General features: G+C 36.1%; 1 protein-coding gene across 3 annotated transcripts in view; it reads left to right on the top strand.

The window, feature by feature from the left end:
- LOC136040855 (axoneme-associated protein mst101(2)-like) overlaps nt 1-21904 on the top strand; it is a 124085-nt gene that overhangs the window by 81384 nt on the left and 20797 nt on the right. For all 3 annotated transcript variants that reach the window (XM_065725232.1, XM_065725229.1, XM_065725231.1), the window contains one exon: nt 19229-19336. In XM_065725232.1, the coding sequence (XP_065581304.1) occupies nt 19229-19336 (108 nt within the window). The remainder of the gene's footprint in view (nt 1-19228; nt 19337-21904) is intronic.

The following is a 21904-nucleotide window of genomic DNA, read 5'->3' as shown; positions in this document are numbered from 1 at the left end:
AAACTTAGAACTATGCTGATGCTTGTTGATGCAAAAGACACATAATATGCACGTTATATTTGCTAATACGTCAAAAGATCCAAAACCGTGTGAACACTCGTTCAGCAGAGTTTTGTGATATACAGCTTATTTCTGACGAAAAAAGCTAATAATATGCACGTTATATTTGCAAATACGTCAAAAGACGCAAAACCGTGTGAACATTCGTTTTGTAGTTTTTGTGGTATGCAGCTTATTTTTGACGCAAAACGCACATAATATGCACGTAATATTTGCGCAAACGCCAAAAGACGTAAAACCTTTGCGAACACTCGTTCAGGAGAGCTTTTGTAATATCCAACTACTTTTTATGGATCTTGCCCGTCGGCCAAGTGCCATATAGCGATCGCTATGTCAGTCCCTCCGTTGGTCGGTCCCGGTTTTGCTACTTCGGGCACTTCTAGATAAGCTAGGACGGTGAAGGTTGGCAGGCTTATCAGAGACCGGATCAGATTAAATTAAAAATAGTCGCTTCCCCGATTTGACCATCTGGCGGGGTGGAGTGGAGGGATGGTTAATTCGGAAAAATTAGAAAAAATGAGGTATTTTTAACTTATGAACGGGTTATTGGATCTCAATGAAATTTGATATTTAATAAGACCTCGTGTCTCGAAGCTCTGAATTTAAATCCCGACCGGATCTAGTGACATTGGGGGGAGTTGGAGGGGGAAACCGGAAATCTTGGGAAACACTTAGAGTAGAGAGATCGGGATGAAACTTGGCGGGAAGAATAATCTCCTAGATACGTGATTAACATGATCGGGCCCGATCCGCTTTCTTTGGGGGAATAGGGGAGGGGGGATTTCCAATGCTTTAGCGAGTTCGGTGCTTCTGGACGTGCTAAAATGATGAAAATTGTTAGGCGTATGAGGGATCTGGATAAATTGACTTGATAACAGTTGTTTCCCCAATTTGAACATCTGGGGGGCTGGAGGGAGGGGAAATCGTGAAAATTGAGGTATGTTTATCTTCGAATGGGTGATCGGATCTTAATGAAACTTGATATATAAAAAGATCTCATGTCTCATATACTCTATTTTCAATTTGGGTTGGATCCGGGGACATTGGGGGAGGGGAAACCGGAAATCTTGGAAAACGCTTAGAGTGGAGAGATCGGGATGAAACTTGATGTGATTAATAAGCACAAGTTTTAGATACGTGCTTGGCATAACCGGACTGCATCCAATCTCTTTGGGGCAATTGGAGGGAATTCTAGTGCTTTGGTGAGTTCGGTGCTTCTTGATGTGCTAGGACCTCGTTACAAATGCCATATGAGCTCTTGGCTCTTGTTTTGTCTAATTAGTGGATTTGCAGATTACGATAATGCAATGGGGTACTTCTAATTGATCTTTTTCAATTATTTACAGACTATGTGGGTTTATTTCAAACGCAGGGTTGAATTTTAACATTATTAATCTATGAATATGTTTTTTTTTATTTCGTCTTACTTAGTTTTATTTAATTTTATCAGTATAATTAGTTAATTGAAATTCAGCCTTGGTCGTTCGACATTGGGGGCCTACGTCTGGAAAGCCATATTTCTTGAGGTGACTAATTTTGGATGAGTTGTATTAAGATGGTAATAGACAATAAGGCTAGTTAATGAGTCATTATGGCGGAAATAATGTCTAAATGACAACTTTGGAGTGGACGTAAGGTTTCACTGGTTTGTTATGTTGGGGTTTTTTTGTGGGTTGACTTGTTTGGGCTCTAGGTTATTTTGGGTGAGTTGTTCTAAATTATAATAAATAATAAGGCAGGTCAGCAAGGCAACTATGACAGGACTAATGTCTAAATGACAACCTTGGGGTGGAATTTAGGTTCCAGGGCTTTTTATGCTCTAATTTTTTTTGTGGGTTGACTACTTGGAGTAATAAGTTATTCTGGATGGGTTGTTCTAAGCCGGTAATAAACAAATAAGGCAAGTCAGCAATATCACTATGACAGGAATAGTGTCTAAATGACCACATTGGAGTGGACGTAAGGTTCACTGATTTTTTATGCTGGGGTTTGTTTTGGGGTTGATTTATTTGGGCAATAGGTTATTTTGGATGAGTTGTTCTAAGCCGGTAATAAACAATAAGGCAAGTCAGCAATGCCACTATGACAGGAATAGTATCTAAATGTCTACTTTTGATTGGAAGTTAGGCTTCAGGTATTTTTATGCTCTGAAATTTTTTGAGTAGACTACCTGGGGTATCCAGTTATTCTGGATGAGTTGTTCTGAGCTAGTAATAAAAATAAAGGAAGCAAATAATTGAATAATTTCTAGACGCTAACTTTGTTATTGAAGTGAGGTTTTTGAAGTACAGTGAAGTAAGGTTTGGTGTATTTTGTGGTTGAATTTCTAGTGAAGTAAGTTAATCTGGATGGGTGGTTCTAAGCTGGTAATAGACAATAAGATAAGTCACTAAGAATCCAAAAAACTTTACGGCAAATAAATTATTCAAGTAAAATAAATTTGCCACATTGATCTTAGGCTCCATTCGCTCAAAGTGAATAAGTGTTAAAACTCGACGTTCTTTCTCTACCTTTTCATTACAAATAACTCCAGAAAAATAAACGCTTTCTAAACAATTTTGATATTGGCTAGTTAAAGTTGAGGAAAGAAAACAAGGTATTAGTACATTTAGTGCTGAAATCAATATTAACACACTAACCCGGGTCACCAACAATGGGTCAAATTCAACATTCCTATTCACCCTCTCTATTAAATACACCGAGTGACATAGCACAAATACCGCTTGTGTTACTACTAACACTAAAATCTGTTCTCCAAAGAGATGAGATATTTTTTGAATAGTTTTAAATACTTCAGTGGCGTGAAATTCAAAATGTTGAGCATGCTGTTTCATCTCCTTAAATTCCTCTGTGAGTTGTCGCAGTATTACTGATAACAATAGGGATATAGCAGTTATTTGAATCGTTGCCATAAAATCAGCAAATTTTCCGCATATGTAGAAGAAGCATTTTAGAATGTCTAACGATGTGTGATGGATTTTTTCGGGGGTGTGTGGATGACTTATTCCCCTCCAGTATCTCATGACAAAAAACCCAGTGTAAAGAATAACAAAGAAGAGGGTTTCTAGGAACGACCAGCACATCACATGACGTCTCCCCTTGACGCTAACGCTCATTTTTAAAGACTCAATTCGTTTAAATAAAACTCTAAGCTGCTTTTGTCCACGTGCTGAGAGTATAATCGGGATTAGAAGTGATAGGTGCATATTTGCAAAATCAATATAAATATTCATATGCCATGTCATTGTATGTTTGTCCTCCGATGTCATTTCTGGGATTCTTGTGAAGGTATAATAAGTGGCAAAAATGTTGATAGCTGGTATAAAAATGACTTGGCCAATTTTCCAGAGGCGATATTTTGGCCCTGTGCCAAAAGGATAGAACATAAAGAGTGCAGCAGATGCGATATAACCTACATACATTTTGGTTCGCTTTTTTTTCTCTGGGAAAACCTTGACCTTACTCTGTATTAGATGCTTGCTCTATACATAAGCATACTTGTTAAAAATAAACTAAACATGTGAATTCGGTCGAACTTTCACCTCACTGTGTATTGGATGCTTGCTTTGCGTAAAAAATGTACTCGTGAAACATAAACAAAACATATAAACTCAGTCTTGTAACTTCTGATGATTTTTTGTAGTATCTACTCAATGTAAACCAAATCAAAGTTACTGTATAGACCTCTTTTTGCTACCTGGCATTGCGTCTCTGCCATATCCCGTGTCACCAAAATCGCCCTTCTCACCTGTAAGCTGCTAAGCTTAATTCTTTTGTAAATCAAATCTCTAGCTTACTTCACTTTAGTCTGAAGTCCGCTAATGTTATCTTTCACCTTCCTAGGCTATAGGCTAAATTTTCATGCAAGTGGTAGCTCGGGAACCTCTTTTTCGAATCTGTTTTATTTCCGTCAGCAGCGGGTTCAAAACCAGCACATCTTGCCCTCATAGGCTGTCAAGGGTTGTCCTTGTATATTGTAGCTAATGAAAACAAGTTCTCGATTCCAAATTTTCTCGCCAGTTTTCTTAGTTCAACTATTTTGATTTTAATATTTGTGTTTTGCCACAAAATTAAACTTTCATTCTCCTTCTACCCGTATGGTACTAATCTTGTATCTATACAGTGTTTAGGAATCAATTTCATTGATTTACGTTTGTGACATATTTTTGTAAGCCAATTGCATTATTCCTTACGTAGGCCAGGAAGGAGTCATTTATCCCGCCTTCTTAAAATCTGATCGAGTCAGGTTTTAAACGACTTGTAAAAAGACCTAAAAGTTAATTCCTCCTGGTTGGTTCTTCTTTGTGAAACTTTGAACCAGCAAAAACAAATAGTTTTTAGTCACAAGCTTTTTTTCACCAGTAAACTTTCTGTTTCTCTGTGATTTAAAAATTGTGTACTTATATAATGTTGGTCGATTATGAACAGCTCTCCAGTGTGAATTCTAGGTTTCAAATTTATGTGCCACTTTTTTTAGCTATAGCTATACCAAATTTCCTGTTTGACTCCTTTCAAGTGACTAAAGTTAATCCTGGGATGGCATGTAATTAAATTAAATTCTAGCACGCATACACCCACCCACGAAAAATCAAACAATAAGTGGACCCGGATAGAAACTGTTTGCAAAACTTGATATAAGTTATTCATTTTTAATATAGCCAAGCTTTTAAAACAATTGCTTTGTTTCAGGCAGGTTTTGGGAGAGAATTGTTAATATTGAAGTAAATTGCTTTCAGGATAATGTTTAAACGTCGTTAGTTTTTAATTAAGGGGATTCATTAATAATGTCGTTACTTTGGCATACATTTATCTGATTTTTGTTGTTGTCAGGGGGGATGTTAAGATTTATTTGGTGGAAGATTTCTTTTCACGGGGTAGGTGACTTGATTTATAATTAGAAGTCTAAGCGTGAACACAGAAATATATTTAATATTTAAATGGGAAGGGGGTTCACAATTAAGTTAAAGAGTCTTATTATAAATGAAAGGAACAGAAATTATGCTTTATATAAGATGAATGCCCATCCCTATCCCCTTATCCGTAGTTTATTTTTTCATATTGACCAGAGGAAAAATAAGTAATGCACAGGAGGGGGAAGGAGGAGTGCAACTGCAATGCAGTGAAAAAATATGAAAGAGGTATCTTTAAAGCCATAATGTAATAAAAAGCTGTAATGTACTATTATACAATGTGTCATGTTTCAAGTGTGTTTAAGCCCTCTAATTTTCTCATTGGTTGCCCCACGAATTAATGAGGATGGTAGGCCTACTGCTTAAACTCCATCCTTGCCTATAATTGAAATGACTTTTTTAAGATTTGACCGTACTTGTTCCCTCTGAAAACAAGTGGTTAAAAGCAGGGCTGTATCCAGGATTTTTGTTCGGGGTGGGGGGTACAAAAAAACTACAAAAAATATTTAAAAATAATATGTTAAAACGCAATGTTTATATGCATTTTTGTTACTTTCTAGAGAGTCCCAAAAAATTCAGAGGGGAAGGGGATTCAAACGGGGCACCCTCCCCCTGGATATGGCCCTTGTGACAAAACTTCGTAGAACTGTGCCCTTCATAAGTAAGAGCTTGGGAAACGATTTCGTATTTGTTTTTTGTAAGGGTTATAGTTTTCTCAGTCCCTGCTTATTCACTGAAATGATATTAGCAAAGATCAAGGCCTTATCCAGAGGGGTTAGGAGGTTTGACCTCCCCCCCGAAATGTTTGTACGACTCATTATAACGTAACAAAATGAATAATAACATATTTTTGATGCGTTTTTAAGTTTTTTGTACCCCCGCCCCTCGAAAAAAACAAACAAAAAACTGAAAAACTTACGCCCTCGTAATGATATTGCAGCAAGACAATGTGATTTTCCCAATAATTTCCTTCATTGTTCTCATAATTATTGTTAAATTAGCTCACTAATTCGGAGAAATTTTGAGCCAAAAAAGGCGAATTACAAATTTCTATATTTACAATATACTATTGCGCTTGATCTGAATATAGATAATCATTTTAGATGGACTTTTCAAATGGAAAATATTTTTTTATACATTCTTTTAATAATTAATTTGTTGAATTTGGCAGTTGTATTCCTCGCGGTTGACTGGCTCTTACCACAATATTTCTCGGAACTGTACCTCACGTAGATTGTAATTACCCTCACTTATTTTCTTAAGACGGTGGACAATTGAGGAATAATTGGGATAAGGTGTCTCTTGGCAACGGATGAGAGCCCTTAGAAAAAAAAAATAATTGAGAAACAGAACAGAAAATTAAATGGTAACATTTGAAATTCGAAAGCGTTACCTAGTTACGAATTTGGAAAACAATCGGGTAAAATAAATTAAGTGATACTGTTGCTTTGTTTTTGGTCCCTCAGTCTTTGTCGTGAAATTACTAAGCTTTTACTGCTCTTTTAAAATACAGTAACTACGGACCAATGGGTCTTAAAATACGGATACATACATAGTGTACTTGCTTTGAACGGAAAGCTTACCCACAAAAGCTGACATAAAATTTTACGAACTCACGGTCATGACTAGTCCCTTGATTGAATTTGCCAATGGGACCTTTATCTTAGTGACGGTCAGCCGACAGTGAAGTTCGCAAAATGATTTTCTAGGTACCGTATCTCCTTAAATAAACAAACTTAGTAGATAAATGAGCAAATTTTGCAGACCTTAGAAAATAACGTTTTTCGTCAAACCGGAAGTAGCATACTCAATGGAGGCCTTTGTGGTCTAGGCCACAAATTAATAAGTCAGTAAGCATTTTTCCCAGTATTTAGTAAAAAAGTTGTTAATCGAATCTAAAACACTCAAGCTAATAACAGGCTATGCCCTTGTCAGATTGTGCTGCACAAGCTGTGCCGCAAAAGTGAGCAGTTTCAATGGTAAAAACCACCATAACATGACAAAACTTATATATGAAAAAAGTAAAAAGCATTTATAAAACTTAATTAAAAAAATCTAATTAAAATAAATACGACGCTTAAGTAATTTGAACAATCATTTGCAAATTAAAGGATATACATCATATTTTATTAATTAAAAAGGGTTATGTTTACGGTGTATGTACTGGGATGGTTAAATATTTAAAATATACTGAGTTTTTTTGGTTTCTTACCTATGGATGCGATCCAAGACATCCGTCGCTTCCTTTAGGCTAGCTTAATTCCGTTGATTTCTTGATATGTTTTTTTTTCTTCGTCACTTCTGGCCAACTACTTCTATTTACTACTACCTTATTATAGAACTTTGGCCTATAATAAGTTTTCTTTAAATACATATATATTTACCTTAGTGGCTGCTACTCCACAAGGTAGAAAGCCTTGCAAATATATATATATATATATATATATATATATATATATATATATATATATATATATATATCGATAATTTGGTTTACTACCTCGGTTAGTGGTTTGAATCTTTTGGCTTTGTTAGTGTCGACCCAGCTCCAAATGGGTACCTGAAGAAAATTGGTGAAGGTGAATAGGAAGGCTGTGCGAAAGTACAGGATGGCTGTCTGCTACCCCCCCCCCCCCCCTATTGCGCTTCCTGGCCGAAGCGTCAAGAAACGGCGATAAAGCATCTCTAGTTTTGACTGTAAAGTCCGGAGCCACATCCTTTGTCTTACCGTTACCATATTTACTCACAATCATCAATGTTGATGGCCTATATATTTGCATATTGGGGGAGGCGTGAAATGTAGTGGGTCCATATGAAAGGTGTGTTTGCTACGATCATTCTGCATATTATGAAGAAATTTTTTTTTTTACTTCACGCTGTCTAAATACTTTATCCCCACCCCCTAATGTGTAAATATATAGGCCAAATTATAAGTCCAGTGCATTTTGTCATCTGTCACTTGTCTTCGTGGTTATGAAGCCGGTCTTCACAGATCTTGCATTCATATAAAGAACTTGAGTATGTTATGAATAATTATTAACTACCATACATTCTTAGAAAGCGCTCCATGTCGCTGATGAGCTTTCAAAAATAAACAGAAATAATCGTAAGTATGAAATATTTGCGTAAACCTGAAGAAAGCGCACAGGTCTAAAATTAGTGTGCTACACACCATCATTGACTTTTCATTTTTTACAAATTTCTTTTCAAGGGAATATTCTTTAAAGCATTGTAAACTTTTTATGGCACTTGGTATTAACCAAGTGACATATAGTAATCGGAAATTCTGTCGGTCTTTCGGTCCTGGTTTTGGCACTACTTTAGGCACTTCCAGGTAAGTTAGGACGATGAAATTTGGCAGGTGTATCAGGGACTGGACCAGATTAAATTAGAAATAGTCGTTTTTCCGATTTGACCATCTGAGGGGAGAGTGGGGGGCCGGTTAAGTCGGAAAAAATAGAAAAATGAAGTATTTTTAACTTACGAACGGTTGATCAGATCTTAATGAAATTTGATGTTTGGAAGGATATCGTGTCTCAGAGCTCTTATTTTAAATTCCGACCGGATCTGGTGACATTGGGGGGAGTTGGGAAGGGGAATCCTAAAATGATGGAAAACACTTAGAGTGAAGGGATCGGGATGAAACATGGTGAGAAAAATAAGCACAAGTTCTAGATACATGATTGACCTAACCAGAACGGATCCGCTCTCTTTGGGGTAGTTGGAGGGAGAGTTAATTCTGAAAAATTAGAAAAAATGAGGTATTTTTAACTTACGAACGGGTGATCGGATCTCAATGAAATTCGATATTTAGAAGGATATCGTGTCTCAAAGCTCTTATTTTAAATTCCGACCGGATCTGGTGACTTTTGGGGGAGTTGGGGGGGGGGGGTAAACTAAAATCATGGAAAACACTTAGATTGGAGTGATCGGGATGAAACTTGGTGGGAAAAATAAGCGGAAGTCTTAGATACGTGATTGACATAATTGGAACGGATCCGCTCTATTGGGGGGGGGAGGGTTAATTCTGAAAAATTAGAAAAAAATGACGTATTTTTAACTTACGAAGGAGTGATTGGATCTTCATGAAACTTCATATTTAGAAGGACCTCGTAACTCAGATCTCTTATTTTAAATCTCAACTGGATCCAGCGTCATTGGGGGGGGGCAGTGGAAAGGAGAGATTAGGATGAAACTGCATGGGAAGAATAAAAACCTGGGGGGGGGGGCAGTGGAGTTCGTGGGGGTATTCGGAAATATGAGGTATTTGTACTTTACGAACGGGTCACCAGATCCTAATGAAATTTGATATTTAGAACGATATTGCGCTTTAAAGCTCTAATTTTAAATCCTGACCAGATCTGTTGATATTGGGGGGAATTGGAGGGGGAAATCTTGGAAAACGCTTGGAGTGGAGGAATCGGGATGAAACTTGGTGGATAGAATAAGCAAATGTCTTTGATACGTGAATGATGTAACCGTACTGGATTCGCTCTCTTTGGGGGAGTTGGGGGAGGGGTTCAGTGATTTGGCGAGTTTGGAGCTTCTGGACGTGCTAGGACGATGAAAATTGGTAGGCGTGTCAGGGAGCTGCACAAATTGACTTGATAGGGTCGTTTTTCCAAATTTGACCATCTGGGGGGGGGGGCTAAAGGGAGAAGAAAAATTAGAAAAAAATGAGGTATTTATAAATTACGAGTGGGTGATCGGATCTTAATGAATTTTGATATTTAGAAGGACATCGTGATTCAGAGCTCTTATTTTAAATCCTGACCGGCATTAAGCCTCTGATTTTCCTTTTAAATCATTCTATTGATTCTCAGAATTTTTTAGAGCTCATACCATATGAGCCCTTGGCTCTTAACTCTTCTTGCCTCGTCACAAGTGCCATATGAGCTCTTAGCTCTTGTTCATCCAAGCAGGCCCTCTGTCGGGGGGGGGGGGGGGTGGCTTATAAATATTTCATGGTTTTAACGATGTTTATATCTTTTCAGAATTTTCATAAAGGTTTTTTATGGTACTTGGAATCTGCCAAGTGACATATAGCGATCGCAAATTCTGTCGGTCTATCTGTCTGTCTGTCTTACCCGGTTTTGCTACTTTAGGCACTTCCAGGTAAGCTAGGACGTTGAAATTTGGCAGGTGGGCGTACCAGGAACCAGACTAGATTAAAATAGAAATTGTTGTTTCCCCGATTCGACCATCTGGGGGTGAGTGGGGGACGGTTAACTCGGAAAAACTAGAAAAAATGAGGTATTTTTAACTTACGAACGGGTGATCAGATCTTAATGAAATTTGATGTTTGGAAGGATATCGTTTCTCGGAGCTCTTATTATAAATTCTGGACGGATCCGGTGACATTGCAGGGAGTTGGGGGAGGACCTACAATCTTGGAAAACGTTTAGAGTTGAGGGACCGGGATGAAACTTGGTGGGAAAAATAATAACAAGTCCTAGATACGTGATTGACATAACCGGAACGGATCCGCTGTCTTTGGGTGAGTGAGGAGGGGGGTTAAATCTGAAAAATTAGAAAAAATGAGGTGTTTTTAACTTACGAAGGAGTGATCGGATCTTAATGAAATTTGATGATTGGAAGGATATCGTTTTTCAGAGCTCTTATTTTAAATCCCGACTGGATCCGGCGACATTGCGGGGAGTGGGGGGGACCTGAAATCTTGGAAAACGCTTAGAGTGGAGGGATCGGGATGAAACTTGGTGGGAAGAATAAGCACAAGTCCTAGATACGTGATTGATATAACTGTAACAGATCTGCTCTCTTTGGGGGAGTTGTGGGGGGGGGAGAGGTTAATTCTAAAAAAATAGAAAAAATGGGGTATTTTTAACTTACGAAGGAGTGATCGGATCTTAATGAAATTTCATATTTAGAAGGACCTCGTAACTCAGATCTCTTATTTTAAATCCCAACAGAATCCAGTGTCTTTGGGTGGGGGGGACCGGAAACCTTGGAAAACGCTTAAACCGGAGAGATCAGGATGAAAATTGGTGGGAAGAATAAGCACAAGTCCAAGATATGTGATAGAAATAACCGGACCGGATCCGCTCTCTTTGGTGGAACTGGGGGGAGGGGGAGTAATTCAGAAAAATTACGAAAAATGAGGTATTTGTAACTTACGAACGGGTGATCAGATATTAATGAAATTTGATCTTTAGAAGGATCTTGTGCTTTAGAACTCTCATTTTAAATTCCTACCAGATCTGGTGACATTGGGGGAGCTGGAGGAGGAAACGGGAAATCTTGGAAAACGCTTAGAGTTGAGAGATCAGGATGAAACTTGATGGGAAGAATAAGCACAAGTTATAGATATGTGTTTGACATAATTGAAACGGATCCGTTCTCAATAGGGGAGCTGGGGGTTGTTAATTTGGAAAAATTAGAAAAATTGAGGTATTTTAACTGAGAATGGGCTACCGGATCTTAATGAAATTTGATATTTAGATGGAACTCTTATTTTAAATCCCGACCAGATCTGTTGACATTGAAGGGAGTTGGAGGAGGAAACCGGTAATCTTGGAAAACTCTTATGAATGTCGTAGATACGTGATTGACGCAACCGGACTGGATCCGAGCTGTTTGGGGGAGTTAGGGGGTGGGGTTCAGTGCTTTGGCGAGTTTGGTGCTTCTGGACGTGCTTGGATGATGAAAATTAGTAGGCGTGTCAGGGAGCTGCACAAATTGACTTGATAAAGTCGTTTTCCCTGACTCGACCATCTGGGGACTGAAGGGAGAGGAAAAATTAGAAATATTGAGGTATTTTTAACGTACGAGTGGGTGATCGGATCTTAATGAATTTTTACATTTAGAAGGACCTTGTGACTCAGAGCCCTTACTTTAAATCCCGACCAGCATTAAGCTTCTGATTTTCCTTTTACAGCAATCTATTGATTCTTATAATTTTGCCAGAGCTCATACCATATGAGCTCTTGGCTCTTTTGACCTCGTCACAAGTGCCATATGAGCTCTTAGCTCTTGTTTTTGTGAGTAAGTGAGTGTGTGTATGTGCTGGTGTATGTGTATGTAATGGCAAATCTTTTCGGCTAAGAAAAAAGTCCCCGTGTATGTCGTTGCTTCAATAGCAAAGAAGCTTCTCTCAAAACGTTAAACTATCTAATTAGACTTCGAATGAATTCGTTTTATTTAAGTAAAAAGTAACTAGTAAACACATTTAAGCACGAAACTCAGTAAATTCGTTGTGCACTTCGACAAAGAAAGCACTAAGACGCCTACAGAAAAAAAAAACAGGGGCTTAAAGTTACATAAACTATGGCGTGTAAAGTAACATTTAAAATGGATAATACATTTAAAAACTAAACGCACTTTAAAACAAAAATATTGCCCTGTGCTTAGACAAAGAAAGAAATAAGATGCTAGTGGAGAAGCAAACGCCTTTGTAGCTAAAGGGGTCACCAAAGTTCAGAAATCATTAACACCAGACGACGTGGAGTGGAACTGTGCGGCCCACATAATGCTCCAAGATTTACACCATGGGACGGAAAGTACGCAACCCCTCGAAGGCTGAAGGCCTTTGAATGTGTAAAGGAAAATCTAAGGGCAGATAACATATATAGAGAGTGAAAAGGAGCATACAAATAAAACATTCTGTCTAGGCTATATAATTTACTCTCATTGTATTAGGTGAGTTACAACCATATAAAAAAATTATTAAAAAGACGTGAAAACGTTTAGAGTAAAAACGTGATAGTGTAAAGACATTGGAATTTTTATTTAACTTTTTTTTACTCTATTCTCTTTAGCTAGAAGATTTTATTGGTTTCCAATATTTACTAATTTTTGTGAGCCCCCCTCCCCCCAATTCTTGTGCCTATGCCCATGTATGATATAGAAACAGTATTGACTCCAACATTTTGCTAACATTAATTATGTAAATACACAGATTTTTGAGCAACTGTCTAATTCTTTTTGTCGACATATGAGGAAACTGCATTCTTATTTTGAGCCGAACGTAAACGTCAAAACGGTAAGAAAAGTTTTTAAAAAACCTATGTAAAAAATCCTCATTTCAAAACGTCATCCTCTTTCAAATTGGTTAATTGAAGAAGTTTTCAGGCGGTTATAAAAAGGTTTTCTTCTGAAGTCTATCTTGTATTGAAAACCCATCGGTAAAGATCAAATCGATGGGAAATGTTCGAAATGAAACAGGATACAAAAAAATTCGAATATAAAAACTTTATTTCTTTTCATATTGGTTAATTGAAGTAATTCGCAGGGGGTTAAAAAGGCGTATTGGTTCTTTTTATAAAAGTTTTGTTTTTACGGTAAAGGTTCAATCAACAGGAAAATAATCGAAAAGAAGTAAAAAGAAAGAAGTAAAAAACGAAAAATCCTTCAACTTGGTTAGTTGAAGAAATATAAACAAATTAACTCGAATAATCGATTATTAGACTTTGCCAATCGATTAAATTTCTTAACAGTCCACTTAAAAAAAAGCCTGTAACCTCTTTTGAATTTGTAGGTGAAATACTCTTCTGAACTTGGTCTATTGAAGGAATATGGACAAATAGAACTTAAGCAAGTCGACTTATAGAATTCATCAATTGATTTAGCTTCTAAATAATCAACTGTAAAAAAACAATCGAAAATCTTTTAAAATTCGGAAGTTATATCCTCATTTGAAATTCGGAAGCTGAAGGAACATTACTGATAAAATTCATGTACTTATTAATAGACTTTAAGTCAAATAGAATTGAGCAATCGATTTATAGATTTCGCCTATCGGTTTGGTTTCTAAACAAGCAATTGTAGAATAAGAATGAAAATCTTTTTAAACTTGAAAATGATATCCTCATCTGAACTTGATCAATTCAAAGAATATGACTGATGGAATTGATGCATTGATTAATAGACTTTACAAAGTGATTCAGTATAAAACATAGTTTAGTATTTTCGGTCCTTTTCCTCCGTATCGCACAGATGGGGTGAGATTCCAAGATTTATTATATTTGTTTGTAGACATTTATTGATTGTTAGTATCACAAAGTATTTAATTTAAATTTTTAGTACACTATCATACACGTAACCAAAAACCGTAAATAAACAAGTTTTTTACGTTCCGTTTTGCCCCATATCCTTTTGATCATGGAATTCCTTCATTGTAAACTGGTTCGGCCAAACTTCTAACTAGTTTTTTGAACTTGTATACTAACTGAAGTACTGAATAACATATTAGATTTATGTTCATGGACGAGATCAGTAATGTGGTATTTACTGTAAGAACGAATATTTGTGTTACCCCTAGTTTAACAATGAATTTTTTTTTATTACCCCTGGTTGTATAAATGAGTTCTCCCCAAAGTATATAAGATCATTTAAAACAGTATAGTATGTATGGTAACAAGAATTACTGTTAATGAGCGAAACATATGAGACGCGGAGGAATATTGACGAACTAAAATGACCAATCGATGCAGTATATAACTTTTTTGTGATATTCGGTCATTTTCCCCCTTACTCTAAAGATGGGGGTGGGGTCTGATTCCAAGATTTATTGAATTGTTTATGTATATTTATCAGTTTTTAGTGTCATATAAAGCACTTAATTTAAATTGATAATACACTATCATATATGTCACTAGAAACCCATAGAATTTAATGACAAATTGATTATTCAAATAGAACAAGTTTTTTACATTCAGTTTAGGCTCCATTTTCTCCAAGAGAAAAATTCTCAGTAAATGATATCCTTTTAAGCAAGGAGTGCCTTCAATATCAACTGGTTTTGCCAAACTTTCAACTGACTTTTTGAACTCGTATGACAACTGGCTAGCCGAATAACAGGGTAGCATTATATTCATGGATGAAATCAGTAACATAGTAGTAATTCTAACAACAAATTTTTGTGTTACCCCTGGTTGTCTGAATGATTTCTCCACAATGTATATAAAATGGTTTAAAAACAGCAATGCATGTGTGGTCACTAAAATTAACAACAATGAACCAAACATATCGCATACTTTTCTTGTTATTTTGAAAATTGCACTGGCTCTTGTCTCCAATAGGTCAATAGTTAATCTTTTCTCATGAAGTATTTCTTTAAGCTGCCTAAACACAATACTTATCAATATTGAAATCCCTGTAAATGGTAATGTTGCTATAGAATCTGTTACTTGTCCAGCTATGTACAGTCTCCAATGGGTTGGGCTTATGTCATGGTGTTTTTTATAGAGTCGGTCATTCTGTTGAGATCCTATGAAATTTCTTACTATGAAATATATTAAAAATGTTATAAAGTTAATCATTATGGCGATTACGGAAAAAAAAGAAATACGTCTTTTACCAGCTATTTCTAGTTCAGATTGTAAGGTTTCCACTTGACGTATTAGCGATTTAAAGTTTTGATGATGTCTTACTGAAATGATATAAGGTACAGTTAATACAGCTATTGTGTTAGCAAAGTCTATATAAACATTGACATTCCATGAAATTGTATCTGTATCCTCTGATAACATTTCGGGTACCCGTTCTTTAATATAGTATGCACATAAGCTGGTAACTATTGTTAAATATAGGAATTTACAAATGTTCCATAGATGGTATCTCCATGATTTGCTATAAGGGTAAAATAGAAAGAGGAACATACACAGAAAAATTCCAAGCCACATTTTGTCCACGTTTTTCTTCAGTGTACTTTGATCCACAGGATTACTGAGGAAAATTCGTGATCGTATTAGGATATATTGTTAAACATGGAAAAATAGTAAGCCATGCTTTGAATACAGTATTCTTCAAATATACTTCGGTGTATTAGGATACTTTAGCAATTGCTGATACTAAATGAAAATAATAGGTCATATCTTGAGCACAGTAATCTCCAATATATCTTTCTGTTTGGAGAAATGAATATAGTTTCTTGTATGTTGGAGTTTTCTTCAATCTAGTGAAATTCGAATCCAAATTTTATACTCACTGCTCTTATATGCTTTTTCGCACCAAGGTACGATAAGGAATCCCTCACGATGTTAAGATCTTGGGATCTGTTGTTCAACACAGGAAAATATTAAGTCATATTTTAAAAATAATAATCTTAAATATAGCCTTTTGTTTTGTATAATGAATGCAAGTCTCTGCTAGTATTTTGAAATTTATTATTCAACACAATAAAACACAAAGTCGAATTTTGAAATCACTACTCTCATTAATGCTTTTCTTTACCAGGATACTGAGAGAAGTTTATGATAATCTTAAGATCTGTTTGTCTATTATTCAACACGGGAAAAATACTAGATCATCTTTTGAACACAATAATATCTAATATACCTTTTTTTTGAGTAATGAAACTAACTCCATATTAATGTTAATGTTAACTCCATATTAAGCCAAACACAAGGTATTTTTAACACAATATTCTTCTTATTTCTGTTCGGAGCACTGAAAGTAACTCCTTTTTGTATTCCAGGATATATTGTTAAACACAGTATTAACACAATATTCTCCAATAGTGCTCTATTAGGAGTAAGGACATTGTCTCCCTATTAATATATTGGGATATATTGTTTAACACAGTCAACTACGAGGCCAAATTTTGAACAGTATCCTCTGATATACTTTTCTGTCAGGAGGATCGAAAGTAACTCTTAGTATCTTGGAATATATTTTTCAACGCAGAAAAACACGAAAGCACACTTAGAAAACAATATTCTTCAGTACTCTTTGCTCTACTGAAACTGGTAGAGAGCTCTAAGAAACAGTGGAAGTAATTCCTAATGATATTAGTATTTAGAAATCTATTATTTAATATTTGTAAATGCGAGGTAATTGATATGTAACCTAATATTATAATGAACTTGTTCGACAATTTGATTTCTGGAATGATAACCTAGTTGTTGCTCTATTGCTTAGCAATTTCGTGTTTGGCTTCTCTTGATTAATTCATGACCGTATTTGTATTGGTGTGTTTGTTCCTTTTGGTTTATTTTGTCATGGCCTTCAAACTTAGCGATTAGTTATCATTTCCTTTATCTCCTTTGCTTGTAAATACAAGACAGCAAGATGCTAATGACAAAGTTTGTGTTTTAGTTGATATATTAAAAAATTAATCTTCTCAACATAGTAGCTGCCCCTTTGCCCCCTTGTCTATATGCTACACAAGTAGTTAGATCTCCATTTTCTACCCCTTCCACTTTCTCTTTGGTGCGTCGAGCCAATCGTATAGATTACCAAATTACATATTGATTGTCGTAGCCAGCCGTTGTCTATGGACTGTACATGGTGTTAGATCACCAGATTTTTTTTATCTACCCTTGCTGCTTTCTCTTCGGTTCGTAGAGCCATTGGGATAGATTGCCAAATGACGTACTGATTGTCATAGCTGACCCTTGTCTATGGGCTACGCATGGTGTTATATCACGGGAATTTTTAGTCTACCCTCTGCTTTTTCTTTGGTTCTTAGAGCCAATGGTGTAGATTGCCAATTGGCGTATCGATTATCATAGCCAACCGTTGTCTATGGACTGCACATGGTGTTAGATCACCAGATTTTTTTTTATCTACCCTTGCTGCTTTCTCTTCGGTTCGTAGAGCCATTGGGATAGATTGCCAAATGACGTACTGATTGTCATAGCTGACCCTTGTTTTATGGGCTACGCATGGTGTTATATCACGGGAATTTTTAGTCTACCCTCTGCTTTTCTTTTGTTCTTAGAGCCATTGGTATAGATTGTCAATTGGCGTATGGATTTTCATAGCCAACCTTTGTCTATGGGCTACACATGGTGTTAGATGCCCCGACTTTAATCTACCCGTTCTGCTTTCTCTTAGGTTCTTAGAGTCAATGGTATAGATTGCCAATTGGTGTATTGCTTGGCATAGCCATTCCTTGTCTATCGACTACACATGGTGTTAGATGACCAGATTTTAATCTACCCGTTCTGCTTTCTCTTTGGTTCTTAGAGCCAATGGTATAGATTGCCAATTGGTGTATTGCTTGGCATAGCCAACCCTTGTCCATAGGCTACGCATGGTGTTAGATCACCAGATTTTTTAATATATCCTTTCCCCTTTCTCTTTGGTTCGTAGAGCCAATGCAAAATGATGTATTGATTTTCATAGCCAACCCTTGTCTATGGGCTACGCATGGTGTTAGATCACTAGGTTTTTTAATCTATTATTTCTGCTTTTTCTTTGGTTCTTAGAGCCAATGGTATGGATTGCCAAATGACGGATTGATTTTCATAGCCAACTCCTGTCTATGGGCTACAAATGGTGTTAGATCACCCTAACTCTGAGTATTAACGGCCTTGCTCAGAAGACTAAAAGCGCAATTCACAGATGTATGGGTACGACCTACTTCAGGGTCGCACAGGCCTTGATTCTTGGGATCTTCAAGATTTGAAAAATAATATACATATTTAGAGTCTAGAGGTATAAGAGCTTGATGCTGGGTAGGTTTTGAACCCAGAGACCGTCTTTATCACCGAAACGAGTGTTTTTTGTGTAAAACGGTCGTATCATTAATTAAAGAGTTTTCGCCCGCTCCTTGACAAAATAAATTGTTTTAACAAATATTCCAAAACTCACTCGACCAGAAAAAAATTCTGAAAAAAGTCAACCTTCTTGGCTTGTGCTTCATTTTGGCTATTTCACTGTAAATCACCAAACCAAATTTGCTTCCGAAATTTTATCTTTGATGTCTGTAAGTTGCCTTCTATTTTCCTTCTGTTGTCTCATCATAGCATTCTTTTTCATAATTGTACTGCAAAGGGTTCCTAAAAAATTGTTTTTATCAGCCTTAATTTAGAAAAATTTTGGGTATTTTTCCTTCGTTTTTATAGCATTCTTTTTCCATCGTATGCCCATAAAAACTTAGTTGTAAAGATTAAGCCCAGCTCCCTCTCCACCCGATGGCGTCGATATTCTCCTAATCGAAATTTAAGTTGAAATATTTCTTATTATTTTCCCTTATTTTCTTTGCTTTCACTAACTTTATCTTTCTCCTATCAAATCCAATAAACAAAGTTTATAATTTTTAATGTTAGTACAACCAAAAAATTAACATCTTTTTCTTTCTGTGTTATTTTTTTTTATTTGGCGTAAAAAAACACACTAAGATTTTTTTGGTCATTACTTTTTTCTGCAACTTCTCCAAACCCATTATGATGCTTTGATTTTTTTTTCAGCTTATTTTGTGCTAGTTTGACTTTTCTTTATTATTTTTTTTTTTATCACATCTGTATACTATTGCTACCATTCATGTTATCTATTAATCCTTTTTCATTGACCAGGCTCGAGGACCTGTTTTGTCAGTTTCATCAGCCTCTAGCTTTTCGAGCAGTGGAAGTGGTAAGGGCCCAACACGATTAGCAAGACTGCCCTTTCTCAGCAGTGGCAAGGTAAGTAATTCACTTGTTAAGACTCGTTCATAATCACCTTTTCTTTTTTCTTTTTTAAATAAAACTGAAAGCCTTTGGAATTTTTCAAGATTTTTTGTTTTCTCTTGTTTTCAGGTTTTCTTGATTTTTTTTCCTGTCCTTTAAGCTTTCTTGTTTTTTCCCTAGTATGTCCTTGTTTTTCTGTTTGTTCTTCTTTGCTTCAACGAATTTCTTGAAATCTACGTATTTGTTTAAATGTAATTACATTAAACAAATTAAAAGAAAAAATGCTTTTAAATATGTATATTTTTCCCAACGTTCCTCCCCCCTTAAATTCGATACGCTCACATATTCAGTCCAAGTGAGGGATTTGTCCAAATTTTTCTTCTTCTTTTTTCTTTCTCAGTAAGATTGTTGTTTCAATCTATTTTTATTCCCTTTATTTCTCCATACCCCCCGCCTTTTTTTTATCTTATATGCTGGTATTTTACTTATGAAAGCAAGAATTCTCTAAAAATTATCCAGGCTTTTTTTTATACCTTTTTCTCTCTATTTTGCTTCTTTCCTGCCTTATAGCCTGTCTTTACTTCCTCTCCAATGTACCTTTAAATTAGTATTCTTAATTACTATTAATATACTTTTTACTATATACTATACTATATAATATAATATATGTAATATACTGTACGTTTTACTATAATTAATATTCATAATTACTTAATTACTATTAATATACTTAATTACTATTCTTAATTATAGACATAAAGTCAGTTCAATACAGCTATGTTTTTTCAATTACAATTAATTGTGTGACGGATCATAGAGTCATGTTGTGAGTTTGATTAAACCTCAATGATTATTAGTTATGATAATCTATAATTTTTATTTTTGTAAAATAAATTTTTTAGATCAATGATCTCTGAATCACTGAGAAGAAGACGGATGACTCTCCTATAGTTCAGTGGTAAAAACTGTGCTTTGATCTCCTTATTTTGCGCTTAGCTAATCGCATTATTCCGTAAGGAAATGTAGTTTCTGGAGAGACAACTAGCTCCACTTTTTTAAATCTGATGGGTTCTCACGTGTAAAAATTTAAGCAATAACCCAGTAAAAAGAACGAAAAATTAAATTCTACCTGATTGGCTCTGCTGTGTGAAATTCCAAGCCAGTTTAAAGAACAACAAGTTCCCGAGTCACGATCTTTTATCTACCATTAATCCCTCTGTTTCTTGGTATCTGGTCCCTGAAGGAAGACTCGAAATCTTTTAAACTATCATGTCCTGTAAATAGAGGGGTTAGAGATATAAATTTGAAAATGCCTTCCTGCACCTTAATCCGGACTGTAGGTTTGTTCCTAGAAATTAGATTTACTCAACTCTGCAATTTTTCAAGTTTATGACAGGTTGGTGTTACATGCTTTTTTTTAGAAAGGGAGGACTAATCCCTAGTTTAGGGGGATTTTACTTTATGATTATAAATCTAAGTCAGTTAGTTAGCATACAAGTGGCGCATTTTAAAATCAATCTGTGTCTAAGTTTGAATATTCGTTAGACCTTCTCCCTTTTCATTTTTTAGGGGAAGGGGGGGATCCCAGACTCGTAACCAAAATATAAACCGCGTACGATTCTTAGTAGGATCGGTATCGTTTCAGCTTTGGGCCAAAACAGAAACAACCAAAAACGGCAATTAAAAAATGGAACAAAACATTAAAAGAAAAGAAGCGAAATCCGTTTCAGTTTGTTCGTTTTCCCCCCAAAAAGTAGAAGAAAGTAGAAAAAGTGAACCAATTATGTCAATCTCATATCTATAACTTGTGCTTATTCTTCCCAACAAGTTTCATCCGTTTTTATGACATATAGCGATCGCAAATTCTGTCGGTCTGTCTGTCTATCCTGGTTTTGCTACTTTAGGCACTTCCAGGTAAGCTAGGACGGTGAAATTTGGCAGGCGTATCAGGGACCGGACCAGATTAAATTAGAAATCGTTTTCCCGATTTGACTATCTGGGGGGGGGGCGTTTAGTTCGAAAAAAATAGAAAAATGAAGTATTTTTAACTTACGAAGGAGTGATTGGATCTTAATGAATTTTGAAGTTTGGAAGGATATCGTGTCTCAGAGCTCTTATTTTAAAACCCGACTGGATCCGGTGACATTGGGGGAATTGAGGAAGGGGGAACCTAAAATCTTGGAAAGTTCTTAGAGTGGAGGGATCGAGATGAAACTTGGTGGGAAAAACAAGCACAAGTCCTAGATACGGGATTGACATAACCGGAACGGATCCACTCTCTTTGGGGGAGTTCGGAGGGGGAAGAGTTAATTCCGAAAAATTAGAAAAAAGATGTTTGGAAGGATATCGTGTCTCTGAGCTCTTATTTTAAATCCCGACCGGACCCGGTGACATAGGGGGGAGTTGGGTGGGGGAACCTAAAATCTTGGAAAACGCTTAGAGTGGAGGGATCGGGATGAAACTTGGTGGTAAATATAATCATAAGTCCTAGATACGTGATTGACATAACTGGAACGGATCCGCTCTCTTCGGGGGAGTTGGTGGGAAAAATTTAAAAATGAGGCATTTTTAACTTACGAAGGA

The sequence above is a fragment of the Artemia franciscana genome, chromosome 21 (assembly GCF_032884065.1).
Source record: "Artemia franciscana chromosome 21, ASM3288406v1, whole genome shotgun sequence".
Taxonomy (NCBI): domain Eukaryota; kingdom Metazoa; phylum Arthropoda; class Branchiopoda; order Anostraca; family Artemiidae; genus Artemia; species Artemia franciscana.
Note: the sequence above shows the minus strand (reverse complement) of the source record. Positions and strands in the feature narration are given on the sequence as shown.